Raw genomic sequence first — 25,383 nt, 5'->3', positions numbered from 1 at the left:
TTAATTTTATTTCTCTTGTTTGTATTTTGCATTTTTTTTCTAGGTGCCAGATTTAATTTTTGTCAGATTGAATTTAAAGTGTAACATTTACTGAGCTTTGCAAGAATGTATTAAATTTGAAAAAAAGGTGAAAATGCCAGGGGAGAAAGAGAGTTAATTACTGGATTTTGCAAGTTCAAATCAGGCCTGAAGGCATTTCATCTAATGCCACAGGAGATAAAGAGAATTTCATGTTTTGACTTGAAAAAGTATAAAGGAGTAAAAATGCTTCCTCGTTTTTACTATCTCTACAGGTTTTTAACTCTAGACAAAGGTCTGAAAAGGCATGAGTTGAGTCAGTTAGTAAAAGCTAAACAACAGTTTAATAATGAGCTTTCTTTAACTTTGGTTATTTTCAGGTCAGCACTCTTGGGTAAAGTGCTCCGAATTGATGTCGACAACAATAACAAAGGGCCACTCTACAGAATTCCTCCTGATAATCCGTTCATCCACGACCTGAAAGCTCGACCGGAGGTTTATGCTTATGGAGTTCGCAACATGTGGAGATGTTCTGTAGATCGAGGAGACCCGATCACCAAAGAAGGAAAAGGGAGAATCTTCTGTGGGGATGTGGGCCAAAATAAATATGAAGAAGTAGACATCATTGAAAGTGGGAAAAACTACGGCTGGAGAGCGAAAGAAGGGTTCTCTTGTTATGACAAGAAGCTGTGTGCAAACAGATCATTAGGTAGAGCCGCCTGCAGTCATGCTGTCTTTGACTTGCGCTCGTGTTTTTAAAGTGATACAAAAAAAGCGTCTGAGTCTTGGGTGTTTCTGTTGGAGTACATTAATATATTATCATTATTTTGTATTCAAAGTGTTGTGTCAAGATAGTTTTTTATCGTTGGCCTTCACTTTTTTCCTTATTTACATTCCATTTTAGATACAAGGAAATTAACATTGCATGTCTAGTAAAATAAACACATAACACTTTAAAAGATTTTAAGGTCATTGTTGGCAGAATTTGTTATCAGAATCGCAGTTTCTTGCCCAAAGCAGGACTTACATTATAAATGTTTTTTTTTTTTCATTATTTTATGAGACATATTAGCATCTGCGTAAATAAACTCAGCTCCAATAAACTGCTAGCTGGAGTTATATACTGTAGTAGATGTAAACATTATGTTTTAAATCCTTCCTAAGTAGCTCTTTATTGGAAGTGGATGACAACTATAATTTGATCATTATAACATGACAAGACTTTTCCCAAATAAATTAGTTGTAGTTATGATTTAACTAAAAAAAATAAGCCAGCATTGTTTAATGAGTATCCATAAGCAGAGGTGCTAAAATGCAGTTTGTTCTGTTTCAACAGATGATGTACTTCCGATATATGCATATCCACACAAAATGGGCAAGTCGGTGACGGGGGGATACATCTACAGGGGCTGCGAGTATCCTAACCTCAATGGAATGTATATATTTGGAGACTTTATGAGTGGGTGAGACTTCTATTGCACTTCTATTTTGCCCGAATTTATAAATGTAACGTAGCAGAGAAAGTCACAAGTATCAATGAAGTATTTAAATTTTTGTGAAGTTAAATGGTTATACTACCGAATAATCATATCATTTTCTATCTGTTCTTTTCTTGAACCCATTTATTTCGTTTTAGGGTGCAAGGAGCAGATGGGACAGGATGGCAGTCACTTCACAGGGCACGGTCAAGCACGTTCCCTCACACGCACAGATTTACAGAACTCCAAGTTAAATGAACCTTACGCATACATCTGTGGGATATGAGAAAAGCCAGAGTATGCTGAAACCTAACCCACACTCTGACGTTTTTGTTTAAAAACACAGATATTAGTCTCCGTTTTTGGCTTTCGTCCACACAAACTGGTGTTTTAATTTCCTGAAAACAAAGACATTTGAAAACGCTCTCTCAGCCGTATACTTCTGACAACGCAGTCTCGAAATCGTAATGGGGACAAGTTAAAACACAAACTCTAATTGTGCTCTGATTTGCTTGTGCTTATTACATTATTTTCTTAACTGGATCCTGCTCATTACAATGTCTCTTTCCCTGATTGGTTCCTGTTCTTTATGTCTCACAAGTAAGCCCGTGATTTGCGAGCAAATCGGAAATCCAAGAATGGCAATCAGTTTCTGTTCTGTCCGATATTTGGATGGATGACATATCATGGAGGGTGTGTGCGTCTGGGGAAATGTCATTTAATTCAATAAGCACATCTGTACTAAAGCGGTTTTGTTTTGTGGAGACGTGATTCTGTTGCCTTTGCTGACACCGACTGCTGGCAGAGTGGAGCACAGCAAGTTTAGTTATGGTCGCGTCCGAGCGGCTGTACAGCCCGGCGTGCACACTTTACCTCAGGTGTAGTTCACAGGTCGTAGGCATGGTAAAGTTTCCATTTAATTCAATAACCCTATTTGAACTAAAGTGGTTTCTTTGTGTGGGCGCCTTCGTTCATTGTTTGTATGCATACGGGCTCGTTTACAGGTCGTAGCCATACGGGCTCGTGTTTGTATTACTAATCATTGAGCTCCCTCCATTTGAATACGTGCCTCCTTTGCCTGTGCTGTGTCAAAAGCGCGTTATGGGCGCGATCGTTCATTGTGTTTATCCGCGCACAGCGGCGCGTCCGCCGTGCATAAATTATTTGGATGGATGACATATGATGGAGTGTGGGTGCGTCTGGGGAAAAGTCATTTAATTAAATAAGCATATCTTTACTAAGGCGGTTTCGTTTTGTGGAGACGTGATTCCGTTGCCTTTGCTGACACCGACTGCTGGCAGAGTGGAGCACAGCAGGTTTAGTTTACAGGTTATGGTGTTCGTGTGCCAGCCACTGAGTCTGGGAAGCCGCTGGGTTTGAGTCTGTGACCGTTATATGAACTATATTACTGGCACAGTGGATTAGAGTAAGTGTAGTGCACTGCGTTTGACTCTGGATTATGGGGCGGGGGCGCTCACAGGTTGTGTTGTTTGGGCGCCACCTACTGACTCTGGGAAGCTGCCGCGTTTTTGGGAAGCCGCTGCGTTTGACTCTGGACTATGGGGCGGGCGCAAAGGCCGCAGTGCGCATGCGCCTCGGTGCGTCCGCCGTGCATAAATTAACTGTGGTTTAGTAAGATAGATTCCCTGATTGGCTACCTTTCATGGAAGAAAACCATATTCCTATATAATGGACACAGAGGAGTTGCTTCCCATGGCATTTGTTGTGTTGTTTACCCATATGCATCTAAATTGCATTTTGTACAATTTTGATACATGAGCAGAAGACAAATAAAGTACCAGCAGTTACAGTTTTGTGATAAACGTCATGGCCGTTGGCATTACCGCTCTTTCAAGGATTTTTACACCGATGCATTCATGCCCGGTGCAGGCGAAAAGCCATGACATATGCATTTTCGGTTGTTTTAGAGCGGACGGAGATACTTTCGTACATGATGTGAAAACTCTAGAAAGCATGAAGTTCGTTTTGGACTAAAAATGGTGTTTTTTTAAATGAAAACATAGTAGTGTGGACATAGCCTGAGAAGAGTTGTGGAGACACAGAGAGAACACTGAGACTCCACACAGATAATAAGCAGGCAGAAAATTGAACCCAACTGTCAGCTGGGAGGCAGCAGTGCAAAACATAGTGTCACTTATCCTTTGAGATTATGAAATATTTACAGATTTTGAGACATTTCATATATAAATGAATCATTGTACAATATATCATTTATTAAAATATGGTAGAAAGTTTGATACATTATTATTGCATCTACTCATCTTTGCAGGAGGTTAATGTCTTTGCAAGAGAACAGGCAGTCAAGCCAGTGGGACTACCATGAAATCTGCATGGGAATGGGACAAACATGCATGTTCCCTGGACTCATCAATAACTATTATCAGTACATCATTTCTTTTGCTGAAGATGAGGCAGGTAACTTTATTCTTTAATCAATTTCTTCATTATTAATTCTGAAGAGTAACATAGTATTGTAAAACACTTCAGCCTATCCTGGCAATTCTGAGCCCAAGGTGAGAAGCAGCCCTGAACAAGGCCCCAGTCCATCGCAGGGCCAACTCACACTTGAGAATTGGAAACACGTGTCTCAGGGGATGGAGAAGGAAAGCCGGAATGACTGGGAGGAAATGTGCAGGCTCAGGAACAACATGCAGGTTTCACAAAACAATGACTGGGCGCAAGATGTGAACCCTTGAGGCAGTAGCTTTAACAGCTTTGTCACTAAGCCAATCTAATTCTGGAAAGTGTGTATTTTTTTTAATAATTTTAAAAGGTAGTTTGTTGATCCAAATAAAAGAGGAAGGCCCTTTTATGCAATACATTTTTTTTTTTTTAATACAATAACTTAATCTTCACCTTGTTTTAGTTTTCTTCAAACAGCAGGAAGAGAATACAGCAGATGTGTTGTGTGATGGCCTCTAGCTACACTCCTCGAGTCTTTATTAATTATTTATATACTTTTCATTTGGTTGCAGCTTTAGGAAAGACTCTGGTTTGAATTTCTCACATCTGGATAACCTTACATGAATCAAAGGATTCATGATTTAGCCGTTGCAGACTTCAGCTATTCCTTGCTTATGGAGGTTATGTAAATAGGACACTTTATTTGTGCTGATTTTGGGAGATCTGTACACTGCATTTTCTTTATCCGGACAAGATTTATTGATTTTTTTTTTTTTTGCCTTTACAGGGGAATTGTATTTCATGTCAACTGGCATACCAAGTGCAACTGCACCCTCTGGAGTAGTTTACAAAATTGTGGACCCATCACGGTAAAAGATTGTTAATACAAGCTTATTTATGTACATTAAGGCAGCAAGCCTATTCATTTGAAGCAATTTCCTACCATCGAGGTTAATATCAGAAATCATACATGAGTCCTTATTAGTTTTATAGTAATTTTCCTTTTTGTCTTCTGCCTGCTATGTTTGATATGTGTGAATTACAGTTCAATAGTCTGAACTACTGCGGTGGGCTGGCGTCCTGCCCAGAGTTTGTTCCTGCCTTGCGCCCTGCATTGGCTGGGATTGGCTCCAGCTGACCCCCGTGACCCTGTAGTTAGGATATAGCAGGTTGGATAATGAATGGATGGATGGATTTTGGCGTTGGTGTATTGGTTCATTTGATATTATTGGTTCAGACTCTTGCAAATGTTTCAGCCATGCATTTTCACTTTAGTCTAATTATCCATTTCTGTGTTTGTGCCCTGCCTCCCCCTCTCTCCTGTGGCAGTAGACTTCCTTAGGTAAGATGGATGGATAGTCTCATCAGACCTGCCTCTATTGTAAAGAATCTTGGTGTCATTTATGATTCCTCCCTCTCTTATTCCGCCCACATAAATCACATTAAGAAACTTTCTTACTTTCACCTCCATAACATATCCCGTGTTTGCTCCTTCCTCTCCTTTTCTAACGCTGAGAAACTTGTCCATGCTATTATCACATCCCACATCGATTATTAAAATTCCCTACTGGCAGGTGCCCCTTCTAATCTTCTATCACAGCTCCAGCTTATTCAAAACTCAGCTGCAAGAGTCCTTACTCGAACCAGCAACAGCGAGCACATCACACCATCCTGCTCCGTCTTCACTGGCTCCCTGTGTCTTACAGAATCGAATATAAAATCCTACTAATCACCTACAAAGCCTTCAATAACCTTCCGCCCACTAAGGTCCTCTGATTCTGGTAATCTTGTTGTGCCCCTCACTAATCTACACTCCATGGGTGACAGCAGGGCCTTCAGCTGTAGAGCGCCCAGACTCTGGAATGACCTACCGAAATTAATCAGGTCAGCTGACTCCATGAATTCTTTTAAAAAACAACTGAAAACTCATCTGTTCAGGAAGGCTTTTAGCTCCACTTGACTTTATTACCCTTCTCTCAGTTTACTTCTCTGTCAAGATGCTCATGTAACCTGTGTGTGTGTGTGTGTGCGAGACCGTCAATGATGTTGTCTGTTAGGATTTTTTTCTCTGAATTCACTGTCGTAATCTTCTTTATTTATTTATCTGGTTTGTACAATGCTATATACTGTATACCCTGCCGTTCTTCTTATATTCTGTAAGTGCCTTGAGCATGGGAAAGGTGCTATATAAATAAAATGTATTATTATTATTATTATTATTATTATTGTTATTAATATTAACAAGAAAATGTTTCTTTGCTACAGTTTATTTTTGTGCTATTATACTGATTTGAAACAGCTATTCGTTTGCTGATGACATTGTGATCTGTAGCAATAGTAGGGAGCAGGTTGAGGAGACCCTGGAGAGGTGGAGATATGATCTAGAGAGGAGAAGAACGAAGGTCAGTAGGAACAAGACAGAATACATGTGTGTGAATGAGAGGGAGGTCAGTGGAATGGTGAGGATGCAGGGAGTAGAGTTGGCGAAGGTGGAGGAGTTTAAATACATGGGATCAACAGTACAGAGTAATGGGGATTGTGGAAGAGACGTGAAGAAGAGAGTGCAGGCAGGGTGGAATGGGTGGAGAAGAGTGTCAGGAGTGATGTGTGACAGACGGGTATCAGCGAGAGTGAAAGGAAAGGTCTACAGGACGGTAGTGAGACCAGCTATGTTATATGGGTTGGAGACGGTGGCACTGGCCAGAAAGCAGGAGACAGAGCTGGAGGTGGCAGAGTTAAAGATGCTAAGATTTGCACTGGGTGTGACGAGGATGGACAGGATTAGAAATGAGGACATTAGAGGGTCAGCTCAAGTTGGACAGTTGGGAGACAAAGTCAGAGAGGCGAGATTGTGTTGGTTTGGACATGTGCAGAGGAGAGATGCTGGGTGTATTGGGAGAAGGATACTAAGGATAGAGCTGCCAGGGAAGAGGAAAAGAGGAAGGCCTAAGAGAAGGTTTATCCATGTGGTGGGAGAGGACATGCAGGTGATGGGTGTAACAGAGCAAGATGACGAGAACAGAAAGATATGGAAGAAGATGATCCACTGTGGCAACCCCTAACGGGAGCAGCCGAAAGAAGAAGAAGAAACAGCTATTTACATCCGCACCCCTAACTCCAAGAGTATTTCTGTGCTAACCCCAATCAAGTTATTCTTTTCTATGCATGAATATATTCTAAAAACTGCTTAATGTAATTCTGGATTTCAAGGAGCTCATAAAGCACTCCTGTAATCACTCCGACTGGGCTCAGTTTTGAATAGCCAATCCACCTAATGGCATACCACATTACCTGAATATTCCAGAGAATCTTAGCAAGTCGGGACGCTCCCATGACCGCCGGTCGGGTAGTCTGACATATCCTGCATAGAAGAGTGACTAGGCTAATTCAAGGACTGCAGGAAACACTAAAGGAGCTAAGGCTTTTCAGTTAAAGCAAAAGGAGATTAAGAGGTGACATGATTGAAGTGTTTTAAAATTATGAGACTGTTGCTTTAAAATGAGTTTATCAAGAACACAGGGACACAGTCAGAAACTTGTTAAGGGTAAATTTCAGACAAACATTAGGAAGCTTTTCTTCACACAGAAAACCACAGGCACATGGGATAAGTTGCCAAGTAGTGTGGTAGACAGTAGGACTTTAGGGATGCTCAAAACTCGACTTGCTGTTGTTTCAGAAGAATTAGGTAGATAAGACCGTCAAGCTTTGTTGTGCTGAATGGCCTGTTCTTGTTAGATTGTTCTAATGTTCCAGGCCAACTAGTCTACAACTAACATTTGACAAAATCAAATAGGTTCAATTTTGTCTTAAGTCATATGGGTGGACTTGTGTGTGTGTGTGAGACATTATAACTATTGAGTGCACACTCAATGCATATATCGCAGCAATGAGGAATAAGATGAGGAACGCAGGTGTTTGGACCTAACAAGCAGAATAGAAACTCTTCTGTCTGATGTTGTGTGTTTCATGTACCACAACAGAAAAGAAAAAGAAAAATAAAACGTTGAAGACTGCAGCTGAACTTGCCGTACCTGGAAAGCCTTTGCTTGGGCACCTATTCTGTGAGACAGGACGTTACAGCCTCTCAGAAAAAAGATCAAGCTTCTGATACTTTATAAATGTGCAATTGTGCTGGAAAGTCATTCCGCGGTCATGTAATTTGACATACCCTGCTGTTTTTAGTTTTGTCATGTGACATGCTCAAGCAACGGGATCAGTTGCTGCAGTCTGCAAGTTTGACTTCCCGTCTGACTAGAAGTTTTACAGTATGACTTCGGCTTAAGATATACATGTTTGGGGATGTGCGAAGAAAATTGAAACCTGGGCTAACGTCAGGAGGGTATAAGCAGGAGAGGCTAAGGTGAACCCTGGGGGTGAAGAACCAGAGATATGTAGGAGGTGATTGGGCATGTGCTGTATGCTGTAAAAGCTGCAGTGGTGTAAGAGTTAGTTTAGTTTGCTGGCAGACGTAATGGTAACATGTGTATGGAAGAATTCCCAGCAACTCTCCCTCAGTCTTTCTGGCATTAAAAGAGATATTTTATACAGGCTGTGTGCAGAGTTGCTCAAGGCATGGGAGTGAGACACGGCGGATCAAGAGACAAAAGTCCTTTTAATACATAGAGCCTAAGAAATTCCAGGGTTAGCTGTCCCGAGAGTTTACTAGGATTGTGCTGGTCTTATATGGCTGGGATACTGTGCCGTTTCCTAGGATGTCAGCATGCATACAGTGTGTGAAAGTCTCATCTGTTATGTTCACAATATGTGTTGTTTTTGTAATTTTTACTTTTATTTTATCATTTTTTTGGATGAAAACATTATGTGTTCTTCTGTTTGGGTGTACGCTGCCATTTTGTTACTATCTTTGCATGCATGCCCACAGCCTTATTTTTGACAATGACAATGCCCATTGGCAGTCACGTGTGTTATCTTGATTTGCCCATAAAAAGTGGTGGCACACAGCTCTTGATATCTGTAAACTGGATGTCTTTCTCAAATCTCACTAAAGATGTTCTTACTAGTGTTAGTGGAAGATTAATTGTACTTCAAAGTAAATGTTCATTAACTTTTTTTGACCGTTATTCTTATTTTGTGTTTTGGGCTTTGACCAAGATATTTTTGGCATTCTGACCTTTGCCTGTTTTTTGAATACTTGTCTCCCTACTTCCTTTGTCTTTTCATTTCTTGGCCACTACATTCCTTTGGTCTATCGAAATCTTAACATCATCGCAGTGTTAAACCTTAGAGATTTGTGTAAGAACTGACCATTATCATCACAATCTCTGGAAGAAAATACTTTGGGGAGCAGCAGTGCTCAAGTGTTGCATTCTTTCTATTTCTTTATTTTTTGTGCAATGTACTTGAACCCCAAAGACACATACGCCAGATGGAGTATCGCCACGACTGCTGAAGGCCTGTGTGTTCGAGCTGGGGAGTCCTCTACAGCACATCTTCAACCTGAGCCTGGAACAGGGGAGAGTCCCGAGGCTTTGGAAAACATCTTGTATCACCCCAGTCCCAAAGGTATCACGTCCTGGTGAGCTGAATGACTTCCGGCCTGTTGCTCTGACGTCGCATGTGATGAAGACCATGGAGCGGCTGCTGCTTCACCACCTGAGGCCACAGATCCGCCACGCCCTCGACCCTCTGCAGTTCGCATACCAGGAGAAGGTGGGAGCGGAGGATGCCATCATCTACATGCTACACAGTTCCCTCTCCCACTTGGACAGAGGCAGTGGTGCTGTAAGAATTATGTTTCTGGACTTCTCTAGCGCCTTCAACACCATTCAACCTCTGCTCCTCAGGGATAAGCTGACAGAGATGGGAGTAGATTCATACCTGGTGGCATGGATCGTGGACTATCTTACAGACAGACCTCAGTATGTGCGTCTCGGGAACTGCAGGTCTGACATTGTGGTCAGCAACGCAGGAGCGCCGCAGGGAACTGTGCTTTCTCTGGTCCTGTTCAGCCTATATACATCAGACTTCCAATACAACTCAGAGTCCTGCCACATGCAAAAGTTCGCTGATGACACTGCTATCGTGGGCTACATCAGGAGTGGGCAGGAGGAGGAGTATAGGAACCTAATCAATGACTTTGTTAAATGGTGTGATTCAAACCACCTACAACTGAACACCAGCAAAACCAAAGAGCTGGTGGTGGATTTTAGGAGGACCAGGCCCCTCATGGACCCCGTGATCATCAGAGGTGACTGTGTGCAGAGGGTGCAGACCTATAAATACCTGGGAGTGCAGCTGGATGATAAATTAGACTGGACTGCCAATACTGATGCTCTGTGCAAGAGAGGACAGAGCCGACTATACTTCCTTAGAAGGCTGGCGTCCTTCAACATCTGCAATAAGATGCTGCAGATGTTCTATCAGACGGTTGTGGCGAGCACCCTCTTCTATACGGTGGTGTGCTGGGGAGGCAGCATAAAGAAGAGGGACGCCTCACACCTGGACAAACTGGTGAGGAAGGCAGGCTCTATTGTAGGCATGGAGCTGGACAGTTTGACATCTGTGGCAGAGCGACGGGCGCTGAGCAGACTCCTGTCAATCATGGAGAATCCACTGCATCCACTGAACAGGATCATCTCCAGACAGAGGAGCAGCGTCAGCGACAGACTGCTGTCACCGTCCTGCTCCACTGACAGACTGAGGAGATCGTTCCTCCACCACACTATACGACTCTTCAATTCCACCCGGGGGGGGGGGGGGTAAACGTTAACATTATACAAAGTTACTGTCTGTTATACCTGCATTTTTATCACTTTTTAATTTGATATTGTTTTTTATCAATATGCTGCTGCTGGAGTATGTGAATTTCCCCTTGGGGATTAATAAAGTATCTATCTATCTATCTATCTATCTATCTATCTATCTATCTATCTATCTATCTATCTATCTATCTATCTATCTATCTATCTATCTATCTAACATGAAAAATAATACGGCTAACACCACTGCATGATTATTGATCCAAAAAGCTTCACAAAGCTCAGTTTCCTTCAGACAAATGCACCTCCACACAAGTCTTTTTTCAGTACTCAGCCAGGCTCAACAGTTTACTTCTTGTGTTGGACTGAGAAGCTTTACTTCAGGATCATTCTAACTTGCCAATACTTTTCAAACTGTTAACATTAGTAAGCCAATAAATCAACTTCAGGCTAGATTTTTCCTTTAGCATTGCCCAGATCTCTCATTACTGCGTCAATCACATGCGTGTCAGCACATCTTACCCAAGGATGTTGTGATATTTTGCATACTTTCCCCAACAATTTTCTCCTTTGGGTCATATGTATGCCAGTCTAGGAAATTTACCTAGCTGTGTTAAATTTTCTGGGAGAGAAGCAACTGAGATGAAAATGATCTTGGGGCAGGGAAAGGAAAATTAATTATAATGAAGCAGAAACAGGCTAAGGTGGTTTTACTATTGTCAGCATCATGCTGGATGGTCCAGCGACCTGACCGGGATGGAAGCTGATTACTTGCCAGGACAGGGGGCTATAATAGAAGGACAGAACTGGACTGGCATCCCATCTGGGATGGGTGCTAGTTCATCGCCAGGACAGGAGGCCTGCTCAGATGGACAAAGTGTAGCTGCTTCCCAGAGTTATGTCCAACCCCATGCACACGATGGCAAAATCCAGCTTGTGCTACTCCCATATTGATACCCGCAGGGCAGACTGGGAATTGCAGTCCCGTGGGACAGCCTTGTCGGGATTCTTGGGTGCCTCTAGCAGGAAGTTGCAGGAGAACATTATACTTCCATTGAAGAGCTTCCACCTGACCTGGAAGTGGTGCAGTTGCGCAAAGTTGTGGCACCTGAAGTGCTCCTGGGTCCAGCATAAAAAGAAGCCAATTTTCTTTCACCAGAGTCGGGAGGAAGTGGATGAGACTCAATGTGAGGTGTGGAAGGAGAAAGAAAACCCAGTTATTGTTTTGTGTTACCTTGGAAAGAGGAATTGGAAGTCTGTTGAGGTACTGTGTAAATAAAACATCTTGCATTTGAACTCAGGACTGTGCCGTCTAGTTACGTCTCAGGGTTTGGGGTGCTGCTATGCCCTCTGGTGGTCACACCATGCTGAGTTTATTTGGGTAAAAAGGAACACAAAGAGGAAGATTGACATTAAAAAGGAGGGATAAAGAAAACATTGATGAAATGACATCAATCAGAAAGGCTTCATCCATACGGACTCCGACGCAGTAGAAAATGGAGGAAGGGAATTTCGGTGGCAACGGGCCAACCTAGCTTAACTCAGATAATGATCATTAAACTATTTGTTGTAGTTTCTGAATGACGTTTGAATGCTGTCTTTGTTTTCCTGCTCTTTCAACTGTTCTTGAGTCATACAATCTTTAATAAATGTGCTGCTTGAAGGGTAAGAGTCACACAGAGGATGCACTGTGCTGGGTCCGCCTTACGAATGCCTTTGTCTGCCTTCCTTTACTGCATTGCTGGATTTTATGTTTTTAAATCCGTGCTTTTTGGATGAAAGTATAGTTTTCTAAACAAGGATACTCTACTATAGTGCCATGCATCTCTAAGGTTTAATGTTTTATTGAGAAGCCACTAGAAGAACAGAAGGCATTTCTGCCGAATTTCTTTGATGTTTACCCCTTCATATTTGTGCCTATTTTGGTAACTGACCTTATAATTTACATCTCAGCTTTGTAATCATTACACCAGAATAGGTACACAATTATTACAATCGTGAGATGACTCTCCCTAGTAAATGTACTTTATGCATTATTCATTATTTTCAATGTTATTATAGATATTGGTTTACATTCACTGCTTTTTTTATTTGAATACTGCAATGGAAAACACAATGTCAGCATCCTGCTGTAGTGTGAATTATTGGTGAAAGCCTGCCTTGCTCTGGGTTTAATTTCATTCTCTCTTTGTTATAGACGAGCTCCGCCAAGAAAATGTCACTATGATCCTTTGCCGGTTAAACTTAAAAGCAGGCAAATCCATTTTCAGCCAAAGGAAAGTATGTATAATTTATTTTATTTAGTACAGATAATGAACACAGAAATTCAGAATTATAAAGTGTTGTTCAACATTTAAAATGATTTCTGTGTTGAATGTGTGAAGTGTTACATTTACAGAGTTTGGCCTGAATGTGTGGTTTGCGTTGCTTCATATTCATGAAGATATGTTCATGATTGAAACTATTTTATGGAAGGGATCTTGACCTCTGATAGTGTAACTGAGCAGATATCAAATTTTTCTGTAACAGTATGATACGAGTACCTATTGAATTACCACAGACTTCATAGAAATGTTTTACAATTAATATGTATTTGTTTTCCTTTGCTACAGTCATATGAAAAAGTTTGGGAACCCCTCTTAATTCTTTGGATTTGTGTTTCTCATTGGCTGAGCTTTCAAAGTATCAACTTCCTTTTAATATCTGACATGCTTTATGGAAACAGTAGGATTTCAGCAGTGACATTAAGTTTATTGGATTAACAGAAAATATGCAATATGCATTATAACAAAATTAGACAGGTGCATAAATGTGGGCACCACAACAGAGATATGACATCAATACTTAGTTGAGCCTCCTTTTCAAATCTAACAGCCTCTAGACGCTGTCCTCCTAAAGCCTCTGATGAGTGTCTGGATTCTGGATGGAGGTATTTCAGACCATTCTTCATACAAAATCTCTCCAGTTCACTTCAATTTGATGGCTGCCGAGCATGGACAGCCTGCTTCAAATCATCCCATAGATTTTCGATGATATTCAAGTCAGGGGACTGTGACGACCATTCCAGAACATTGTACTTCTCCCTCTGCATGAATGCCTTTGTAGATTTCCAACTGTGTTTTGGGTCATTGTCTTGTTGGAATATTCAACCCCTGAGTAACTTCAACTTTGTGACTGATGCTTGAACATTATCCTGAAGAATTTGTTGATATTGGGTTGAATTTATCTGACCCTCGACTTTAACAAGGGCCCCAGTCCCTGAACTAGCCACACAGCCCCACAGCATGATGGAAACTCCACCAAATTTGACAGTAGGTAGCAGGTGTTTTTCTTGGAATGCGGTGTTCTTCTTCCGCCATGCAAAGCACTTTTTGTTCTGACCAAATAACTCCATTTTTGTCTCATCAGTCCAAAGCACTTTGTTCCAAAATGAATCTGGCTTGTCTAAATGAGCATTGGCATACAACAAGCGACTCTGTTTGTGGCGCGAGTGCAGAAAGGGCTTCTTTCTCATCACCCTGCCATACAGATGTTCTTTGTACAAATTGTGCTGAATTGTAGAACGATGTCCAGATACACCATCTGCAGCAAGATGTTCTTGCAGGTCTTTGGAGGTGATCTGTGGGTTGTCTGTAACCATTCTCACAATCCTGTTCATATGCCGCTCCTGTATTTTTCTTGGCCTGCCAGACCTGCTGTGTTCAACAGCAACTGTGCTTGTGGCCTTCCATGTCCTGATTCCATTACTTACAGTTGAAACTGACAGTTTAAACCTCTGAGATGGCTTTTTGTAGCCTTCCCGTAAACCAGGAGACTCAACAATCTTTGTTTTCAGATCTTTGGAGAGTTGCTTTGAGGATCCCATGCTGTCACTCTTCAGAGGAGAGTCAAAGGGAAGGAAGCACAACTTGCAATTGACCACCTTAAATCCCTTTATATCTCATGATTGGACACACCTGTCTATGAAGTTCAAGGCTTAAAGAGCTCATCCAACCAATTTGGTGTTGTAATCAGCATTGAGCAGTGACAGGCATTCAAATCAGCACAATGACAAGGGGACCCACATTTGTGCACAGCCAGTTTTTCACATTTGATTTAATTTCATACAACTAAATACTACGTCACTAAAAATCTTTGTTCAGAAAACACCCCAGTACTTCTAGGAAATGAAAGACATACCACTGTTATCTTTTTGTTGAAAGGAGAGTCAATTATTATGCAGGCTGAGAGGGGTTCCCAAACTTTTTCATATGACTGTATAATTTTGTTTGAACATTGTAGAGGTTTCCCTCACTAACAAAGTGGTACCAGTGGCAGCAAGTTAGAGTATCATTGTGGTTAGGTAAGGGCCATGTGAGGGGGAGTGTGGAGACCTGCATTAAAGCCTCCTGGAATATCCCAGCACATGCCAAGGCTCTCTACGTTTCCTGTAGAAGCCAGTGAAATTCCACTATTGACTTTTAACACTAGAAGCGCCATGGCCGATGCTAACTGGCATTGTTGTTTTAAATCTTTAATTAGTTCCTCCTTGACTTTTCCTAATTTGCCGCACTGCAAATTCCTCCATTGCTGTGACTCTGAAATTCTATTCAGAAAACGTGATTGATGATATTTTTCTTTGTTTTCTTACATGAAAGACCCCTTTTTACTGCCACAAGTGACTCATTAAACATTGGTCCCCTGGTGTGATTCACTGTCTCTCTCTTCTCACCATTGACCACATTTGCATATTCTTTTTACTTCAAAAAAATCCAATCTAGCCACCTTTATCAAGGTTATTGAATGTTGTTTCCCAAATGTCAATTACTGTGTCTCCCTCCTACAGATGGCTATACAATAACTGTAAAATAAATATCACTTATAATTACTCACGTTTTTAGAGTATGTAATAAAAAATAATAGGCACATCTAAAAACTATGGGTGTTCCTGTATTTACAGTGAGATAAAAATATTGTATAAACGCACTTGAAATTGCAGTGCAATGTCTTCACACAACCTGGAATACGAGGGACGCAGCCAGCATTAAAGTGTCCCGAGTGTCAGCAAAGCTGTCAGTGTACGAAGTCAGAAACGAAGGCGAACACATGAGATGGCACATTGTGGACAGAGCGTGCTGCGTGTAAAGAGCAAAGCGCTGAAGAACACAGCACATCTTATAATCGAAACTAGCTGTGTAGTTTGTATTCCAAGTTGTATGAAAACATTACAATGCACAGACACTATCATTTCTGGCAGTTGTAGAACTTGAACCCCGGACACAGACAGACACTAACTCAGAATATCCAAAAGCACACACATTTATTTCTTCTTTAATTCCTGCACACAACACAGTGCACCAAACAGCCACACTAACTCATTCCCTTTTCCTTTCTTTTCTTCTGCTGCCTCTACTCCTTTCCTCCTAAGCTTCATCCACCTTCCACCCAACTCTAGCAACCCGAATGGAGCGAGGCGGCCTCCTTTATACTGCACCCGGAAGTGCTCCAGGTTTCTCCCGATTGACATCCGGCAGCACTTCCGGGTGTGGTGGAAGTGCTGTATGCCCAGACTCTTGAGCTGTCCCCTTGGTGGTGGCCACGGACCCCCGCCAGGCTGCGCTTCTGAGCTCCAATTTCGTGGCCCCGATGTAAACCAAGGGGGCTGCCCTCTCGTGTCTCGGTGGAGGTACTGCTGGTAGTATTTCCATTTCCCTGGTCTTCTCTTCAAAAGGGCATCCCATCTGGGCAAGATCCCTGGCCATCCTTCACACAGTGTAAACAAATAAACAGTCAGTTTTCTTTGCTTGTGCACACATCTGCTGTAAAAGGTGTGCATTTCAATATACCTGAATTCAATTCAGATTAATTTTTTTTGTAAAAAGCACTTCACTCGTGGCATATACCACATTCTGTCAATCCTTGTATTTTCACAAAGAAAGCCCATTGTTCATTCTTGCATTTGCATACATTGTAGTGGTCTGCCATGTCTGCCGTTGAGAGTGAGCATCATTCTATTGCTGTGCTCATCACATTGCAACTGATACCATCCACAATATGCCACCTCGCATGTTCTCCTTACACCACGTCAAATTGATACTCCCGGTATGTTTTGTATTGAAAGTTCTGTGAAAACACTGCAATGCAATTTCAGGTGAGTTTATATACTTTTGTAGCTAACTGAAAAATATTATATTTTGATATTTTTTTGTGATTATTGTAAAGTTGTCTGGAGGAGAATGAGACATGTGGGTAGCAACACACACTTAGTGCGAATGTCGTGTCCGTGAAAAATATGAAAGCAAGCTGCTTTAATCACAGCTTGATCCATCCACAATGTATTCTCATGCGTGTTCTTCTTTCCACACGTTAAATTGATGCTGGTGATGTACTTTGTATGAATAAGTATGTGAAAACATTGCAATGCAATATCAGTTGAGTTTAGAGTTAGGTTTTTTAGCTAACTGAAATAACATGAACATTAACTATGAGCAGTTTTATAATCAGTTTGATATTCTGCTGTCCTTTTCCATATTCCACAAAATATTTAAGTATGACTGTAATTTTTATAATCTATTCAAATAGAAAAATATTCCTTTCAACTTCATTTATTATATTATATGCTCGAATGACTGAAAAGCGTTCTTTTACTTACTACAACGAAATACTGAATTGGTTTCATGCTGAGTCAGAGAGTAATCAGAGAGTAATTCATCCATCCACCCATCCATCCATTGTCTCCCGCTTATCCGAGGTCGGGTCACGGGGCAGCAGCTTCAGCAGAGATGCCCAGACTTCCCTCTCCCTGGCCACTTCTTCTAGCTCTTCCGGGAGAATCCCAAGGCGTTCCCAGGCCAGTCGAGAGACATAGTCCCTCCAGCGTGTCCTGGGTCTTCCCCGGGGCCTCCTCCCGGTTAGACGTGCCCGGAACACCTCACCAGGGAGGCGTCCAGGAGGCATCCTGATCAGATGCCCGAGCCACCTCATCTGACCCCTCTCGATGTGGAGGAGCAGCTGCTCTACTCTGAGCCCCTCCCGGATGACTGAGCTTCTCACCCTATCTTTAAGGGAAAGCCCAGGCACCCTGCGTAGGAAACTCATTTCAGCCGCTTGTATTCGCGATCTCGTTCTTTCGGTCACTACCCATAGCTCATGACCATAGGTGAGGGTAGGAACATAGATCGACTGGTAAATTGAGAGCTTCGCCTTGCGGCTCAGCTCCTTTTTCACCACGACAGACTGATGCAGCGCCCGCATTACTGCGGATGCCGCACCGATCCGCCTGTCGATCTTACGCTCCATTCTTCCCTCACTCGTGAACAAGACCCCGAGATACTTGAACTCCTCCACTTGGGGCAGGATCTCGCTACCAACCCTGAGAGGGCACTCCACCCTTTTCCGGCTGAGGACCATGGTCTCGGATCTGGAGATGCTGATTCTCATCCCAGCCGCTTCACACTCGGCTGCGAACCGATCCAGAGAGAGCTGAAGATCACGGCCTGATGAAGCAAACAGGACAACATCATCTGCAAAAAGCAGTGACCCAATCCTGAGTCCACCAAACTGGACCCCCTCAACACCCTGGCTGCGCCTAGAAATTCTGTCCATAAAAGTTATGAACAGAATCGGTGACAAAGGGCAGCCCTGGCGGAGTCCAACTCTCACTGGAAACGGGTTCGACTTACTGCCGGCAATGCGGACCAGGCTCTGGCAACGATCGTACAGGGACCGAACAGCCCTTATCAAGGGGGCCGGTACCCCATACTCTCGGAGTACCCCCCACAGGATTCCCCGAGGGACACGGTCGAATGCCTTTTCCAAGTCCACAAAACACATGTAGACTGGTTGGGCAAACTCCCATGCACCCTCCAGGACCCTGCTAAGGGTATAGAGCTGGTCCACTGTTCCGCTACCAGGACGAAAACCACACTGTTCCTCCTGAATTCGAGGCTCGACTATCCGACGGACCCTCCTCTCTAGGACCCCTGAATAGACTTTTCCAGGGAGGCTGAGGAGTGTGATCCCTCTGTAGTTGGAACACACCCTCCGATCCCCTTTCTTAAAGAGGGGGACCACCACCCCGGTCTGCCAATCCAGAGGCACTGTCCCTGATGTCCATGCGATGTTGCAGAGGCGTGTCAACCAAGACAGTCCTACAACATCCAGAGCCTTGAGGAACTCCAGGCGTATCTCATCCACCCCCGGGGCCCTGCCACCAAGGAGTTTTTTGACCACCTCGGTGACCTCAGTCCCAGAGATGGGGGAGCCCACCTCTGAGTCCCCAGGCTCTGCTTCCTCATTGGAAGGCATGTTAATGGGATTGAGGAGGTCTTCGAAGTACTCCCCCCACCGACCCACAACGTCCCGAGTCGAGGTCAGCAGCGCACCATCCCCACCATATACAGTGTTGACACTGCACTGCTTCCCCTTCCTGAGACGCCGGATGGTGGACCAGAATCTCCTCGAAGCCGTCCGAAAGTCGTTCTCCATGGCCTCCCCGAACTCCTCCCACGCCCGAGTTTTTGCCTCAGCAACCACCAAAGCCGCATTCCGCTTGGCCTGCCGGTACCTATCAGCTGCCTCCAGGGTCCCACAGGACAAAAGAGACTGGTAGGACTCCTTCTTCAGCTTGACGGCATCCTTCACCGCCGGTGTCCACCAACGGGTTCGGGGATTGCCGCCACGACAGGCACCGACCACCTTATGGCCACAGCTCCGGTCAGCTGCCTCAACAATAGAGGCATGGAACATGGCCCATTCGGACTCAATGTCCCCCACCTCCCTCGGGAAGTGGTTGAAGTTCTGCCGGAGGTGGGAGTTGAAGCTACTTCTGACAGGGGGCTCTGCCAGACGTTCCCAGCAGACTCTCACAACACGTTTGGGCCTACCACGCCTGACCGGCATCCTCCCCCACCATCGAAGCCAACTCACCACCAGGTGGTGATCAGCTGACAGCTCCGCCCCTCTCTTCACCCGAGTGTCCAAGACATGTGGCCACAAGTCCGACGACATGACCACAAAGTCGATCATCGAACTGAGGCCTAGGGTGTCCTGGTGCCAAGTGCACATATGAACACCCCTATGCTTGAACATGGTGTTCGTTATGGACAATCCGTGACGAGCACAGAAGTCCAGTAACAAAACACCACTCGGGTTCAGATCGGGGGGGCCATTCCTCCCAATCACGCCCTTCCAGGTCTCATTGTCATTGCCCACGTGAGCATTGAAGTCTCCCAGCAGAACGAGGGAGTCCCCAGAAGGTATGCCCTCTAGCACCCCCTCCAAGGACTCCAAAAAGGGTGGGTACTCCGAACTGCTGTTCGGTGCATACGCACAAACAACAGTTAGGACCTGTCCCCCCACCCGAAGGCGAAGGGAGGCTACCCTCTTGTCTACTGGGGTAAACCCCAATGTACAGGCTCCAAGTCGGGGGGCAATAAGTATACCCACACCTGCTCGGCGCCTCTCACCGGGGGCAACTCCAGAGTGGTACAGAGTCCAGCCCCTCTCAAGAAGATTGGTTCCAGAGTCCAAGCTGTGTGTCGAGGTGAGTCCGACTATATCTAGCCGGAACCTCTCAACTTCGCGCACTAGCTCAGGCTCCTTCCCCTTCAGAGAGGTGACATTCCACGTCCCAAGAGCCAGCTTATGTAGCCGAGGATCGGACCGCCAAGGTCACCAGCCAACTCACACTGCACCCGACCTCCTTGGCCCCTCCTATAGGTGGTGAGCCCATGGGAAGGGGGACCCACGTTGCCTCTTCGGGCTGTGCCCGGCCGAGCCCCATGAGCCTCCATTCAACAGGCAGCCACCCGAAGCACACTACAATGCTACCCCCCGCCGCCCCGTTCATCCTCAATGGCCTCCGTTCAGCCACAACCAGGTCACCACTTGCAGCATTACCAGCCGCCCACTGAAAATGATTCGGGGGGAGCCGTGTGTAGTGGGCAGGCAGTGAAACACCCCATTAAGCCTCCGTCCTGCACATGAGCGATAGCTGTGGCCCCAGTGACTATGGACCACGGGTCAGCGCTCGCTTGCCGCCCGAGGGACACAGGGACACTACACTGCGCGAGCAGCGAAATCGCACCCCTCCAGCCACTACTTGCAGCGTCCTCCGGTCAAAGATGATGGAGCGGCAGTTAATGAGGCGCATGCGTCACAGCTGCGGCCTCGTTCGTAAGTCGTAGGTTGGGTGTCCGTAACCTGGGGACTACCTGTATACAGTAAATCTGCTGATCCTTGCTGTTTGTTAATTAACATATCATGTTTATAAAGAGATGGTTTTGATATGTTATTACCATTTATTCTAGCGTGGAATATCTTAGAGCTTCTTAACCAATTCAATTGACTATTCATGATGTGTACTCATGAAGTTCTTCTTTTTGTTTTCAAGAACTTATAATTGAAGTCCAACCTACGAAACGACCAAAGCCTATTCCAAAGACAACTTCAGCTCCCAAACCAACAACCTCAGATTGGTTTCAGGAGCTCATGAAAATTCTTCGCAATCAGGAAAACACTTATGTAGAGCAAACAACAGTGGCTACCACCACAATGACAACAACGTCCACAACAAGAAGCCCACAAAAAGACGGCAGAGGACGAACCAGGCATGGGCGAAAAAGAAAGGGAAGGCCACGTTCTGAAACTCTCCAGGATGGAGCTTTGCGACTGGCGAATGAGGAAGGCAGACGTGACCGTGGGAGAGTGGAAATCTACATTAATAAAGAATGGGGGACAATCTGTGATGACCTGTGGAATGTGCAGGCTGCGGCTGTCGTCTGCCATCAACTGGGCTTCCAGTATGTTGTGAGAGCTTCTAAAAAGGCTGAGTTTGGAGAGGGAAGGCATTTAAGGATTTTACTAGATGATGTGCAGTGTGAAGGAATGGAGACGAGCCTTCTTCAATGTAAGCATTCTGAAATAGGGCATCACAACTGTGGCCATTATGAGGATGCAGGAGTTGTCTGTGGAAGCGGGCAGCTTACTGAGACGGAGGAGATTGGCTTTTAGGTATGAAGAAGTTCTGCAGGGATATTTCTTATGTATGTCTCAAACAAGACCTTACGTGTGCTACATTTTTTTTTTTTAAGATTATTTTGTTCAGGTACTGAAAATGATGTATTCAAATCAAATTTCATAGCCAACTTGTTCCAAATGAAATGGGCAAAAACAAAAGAGTTTTTTTTTTTGGTCTAGGTTGCCTGTTATCAGACCACCAAGTTCATAGTGGTCTGTAGCCAGTAATTTGTAATAGACACTTATTTCTTTTGTTGATTTAAAAAAAGGTTATTTTATTGGATTTAATGCAACAAAAAATGTAGTCTGAACAATTCTGTACGAACATGAAGGTTCAGGTAAGGTGGCATTCAGACAAATTAAAACTGCTTTGTTATTCCATTTCTGTATTCTGTCATGTAAAACACAATACTCATTATTGTGCATTAATTGTAAAAGTCATTTTAAATGGCATTCCAGGGATCCAACATGTTTCCAGTTCCCTGTTTCTTAGTCAGGGATCCTACATTTAGTTGAATGCAGGCAATCAGATGGTGTGTTCTGTTACAAACACTAAAGAATGAATTCTATTGTTCTTCAAATGTGTTAGATATCTTTGTGATGTGGAGTCTATAAGTTTTCTCTTTGTCGCAGTGTGGGTTTTTCAATGGGTGCTCCAGCTTTCCCCCCAATATCCCAAAGACGAGGTTAACTGGCAACTCTAAATAGGCTCCTTATGCGTGGATGGGTCTTGGAATAGACTGGCACTCTCTCAAGAGCTGTAGGCATCAGCATTAGTGACCATAAACTGGATTAAGTGGGTTCTGTGATGGATGATGTGGACCACCGGGGTGCGTACAGATGCCCCTAACCCGACACCAGTCTGCCACACAACACACGTTTTATTTACAGTCGGGGAGCGCTTTTCTCTCGCTCCCCACAGCACATTACAGTCCAAAGCTCCAATAACAAAGGACAGTCCTTTTCCTTTCCTTCTTCTTCTTCCTCCGCCTTCACTCCTCTCCAGACAAGCTTCGTCCACCTCCTCCTGACTCTGGTTCTCTGAATGGAGTGAGGCGGCTCTTTTTATTCAGCACCTGGGAGGGCTCCAGGCGGTTCATCAGGATTACCTGGAATCACTTCCAGGTGTGGTGGAAATCCATTGAATTCCTCTGCAGCTCCCCCTGGCATTCCTCACAGAACCCAACAGGGCTGCGCCAAACTCCGGCTCCCAGCGTGCCCTACGGGAATCCATGGTGCCATAGCCCCCTCTAGCGTCCCAGGGGAGGTATTGCCTCAGCGCTGTCTTTCCATTCCATTGGCGTCCCAACCCGCCCCACCACAATGGCAATATCATATAAATCCCAAAGGTACAGCTAATGCAGATTCTAACGAAACGTTTTACGTACAGTGATCAACCCATGACATGGTAGTGTGAAAAGGAGCCTTCGAAAATGGATTTTAATAAGATTTCTGCCAGATGAAATCGTCATCAAAATAAAATACACAATGAAGACTGTTCAGAAACCTTCAAGCTCATGAAACGAGGAAGGAATTGGCCTTTGTGTTGGAAATCAGTTGGACTGGACCCAGCGCTCAATAATCATTGAGTTAAAGATGTATAATAAGTGCATTTTAACACACTGTGTCAAATATTAAAAAGCAGTAAGGGCATTAAGGCTCGATGAGAAGAAAGAGAAAAACATTGGGTCACCAGTTTACATGTCTAAAGTTGTACCATTGGTGAACAAGTTTAATTTTATTTCAGTCCTTTATTATCTGATCATAATTAAGGATACATTTATAGATGTTCATTTATGACATCTGGTTACACTTGTCACTCACTTACCCCTGTGTAATAATAATAATTCTTTGAGTAGTGAGAAAAGCGCTATATACAGTGGACCCTTGACTTACGAACTTAATTCGTTCGCAAGGGCTGGTTGTAACTCAAGTTGGTTGTAACTCAAGACTATTTTTCCCATAAGAAATAATGGAAATACCCATAATGCGTTCAGAACCTCGCAGAGCAACACTTACTTAACCTTTTCATAATAAAAAAGGGTTGTATAATGTGCATAATTTACCAAAACACCAATAATTTTTCTAATGTACTAACCAAAAAGTTATTAAAAGTGCCTAGCCTACCAGAAACACCAATTTCATACTGTACTCACCATTTATTTTGACATCTTTGGGCTGCAGGAAGGGAGGAGGAAGAGAATGAAATGGAAGGTGGTTATTGTTTAGAAGGAGCCTCCTTATACAAATCTTTTCTTTGTAAAATTGTCAAGATGGTGGATTTCGACATGCTGTACATATTAGTGAGATCGGTTACACGAACAGCATTCTCATATTTCCACACAATTTCCTTCTTCGTTTCGATTGTGATCGCTTTCTTTACCTTCGTTACCTTCTCTTCCTTCCTTAGCAATTATGTGTCTTGCTTGCCATGGTCTTAGTGAATTATATATATAGATAAATCACTGCACTGACCGAAATTACGTCCACAAACACATGTATCTGGGCTCTGACTGACGCTTACGAACGCTGTCGGCTGTTTGTTTACAATCACGCAAGCGGATACACGTGACCGCATTCACGTTGTAACGCAAGATGTTGGTCGTAAATCAAAATAAAAATTTTGGTCGTAAATCAAGTTGTTCGCATGTCAGGCCGGTCGTATATCAAGGGTCGACTGTAAATGCAAAGCGCTCAGCAATTGCAGGTTAAGGGCCCAACAGAGCAGAGTCCCTATTGGCAGTTACGGGATTCGAACCGGCAACCTTTCCGATTGCCAGTGCAGATCCCTAGCCTCAGCCTCAGCCTGTGTGTACTCTTGTTGTCATTTAGTCCTAATGTTTGATGCTTGGGTGTAATCGCTTTGTCCCCTAGAATATCAAAATCTTTTTGTACATGTACTTTGGTGCAGAATAAACTGCTGTCACCGATGCAAAATATAAATCGACACTCGGGCAAGTCTGAACCTCACTGTGACTTCACCAAGATGGCTGACAGAATTTCTGCTGCCATTTTAGGATGTCGGTATGCATTACACTAGCCTGCTGCTGTTTTTCTTACATTCTCTGAAAAGGTACAACTGGATAAATGAAATGCAGAAGGCAATTCAAGTCAAAAGTATGTTTTACAAGTAAATACCGTAACTTGCCCAGGATAAAGAACGCATTGTCTTATGTTATTGATCTTTTGTTGACTCTCAGGCTGTTACTCAATAAATCAATTTTGTTTCTAAGATAAAACTGTCTGAAGGAGTTGTGTTTTCAAATCATTAGCCTCTTGATGGATTTGTGCAACTTGCTTCTTTTTTATTTACTCGCTCAGTTCAAAGTGTGCCTCGGCCCTGTTAACTTTTGTTTTCCACTCTTTAATGTGTGCAGCATTCTCAATTTTTTTGTAAAACAGAAATCCGTACAGGACAGAAAGTCCTGAACTGAACTGTTTCTCCTGTCCAGTTTAATGTGTTGTGAATTTTCTGTTTCTGATAAAGCAGCTGGTGCTGTCTCCATGTCTCACTTGGGCAGCAGCTTGGGAATCCATGTTCTATACATGTTTACATAAAGAAAAATAACACATTTCAATTATTTGTGACTGAGGCCTTTATCCAAAGCAACTTACAACATTTGAGATGCAATTCGGTTGCATTTCTTTAGTTTTAAATTGGAGCACAGGAGGGTCAAGTGACTTGCTCAGGGTCACACAGTGCCAACAGCAAGATCACTACACCACACTGCCAGTTTGCCATTGGG

At 43.6% G+C, this 25,383-nt stretch overlaps 1 protein-coding gene across 2 annotated transcripts in view; it reads left to right on the top strand.

The window, feature by feature from the left end:
- hhipl1 (HHIP-like 1) overlaps nucleotides 1–24,876 on the top strand; it is a 60,277-nt gene extending 35,401 nt beyond the window's left edge. The window contains exons 4-10 of one of the 2 annotated variants that reach the window (XM_028821251.2): nucleotides 399–727; nucleotides 1,355–1,481; nucleotides 3,787–3,932; nucleotides 4,708–4,789; nucleotides 12,837–12,919; nucleotides 21,012–22,762; nucleotides 23,334–24,876. In XM_028821251.2, coding sequence (XP_028677084.2) covers nucleotides 399–727; nucleotides 1,355–1,481; nucleotides 3,787–3,932; nucleotides 4,708–4,789; nucleotides 12,837–12,919; nucleotides 21,012–21,631 — 1,387 coding nt within the window. In that variant the 3' untranslated portion in view covers nucleotides 21,632–22,762; nucleotides 23,334–24,876. Of the gene's footprint in view, nucleotides 1–398; nucleotides 728–1,354; nucleotides 1,482–3,786; nucleotides 3,933–4,707; nucleotides 4,790–12,836; nucleotides 12,920–21,011; nucleotides 23,282–23,312 lie in introns of both variants that reach the window. The other variant, XM_051919793.1, reaches the window with a different exon arrangement.
- Nucleotides 24,877–25,383: the final 507 nt, after the last annotated feature.

This window comes from Erpetoichthys calabaricus, chromosome 16 (genome assembly GCF_900747795.2).
Source record: "Erpetoichthys calabaricus chromosome 16, fErpCal1.3, whole genome shotgun sequence".
NCBI classification, from domain to species: Eukaryota; Metazoa; Chordata; class Cladistia; order Polypteriformes; family Polypteridae; genus Erpetoichthys; species Erpetoichthys calabaricus.
This window is presented reverse-complemented; position numbering and strand designations above follow the sequence as displayed.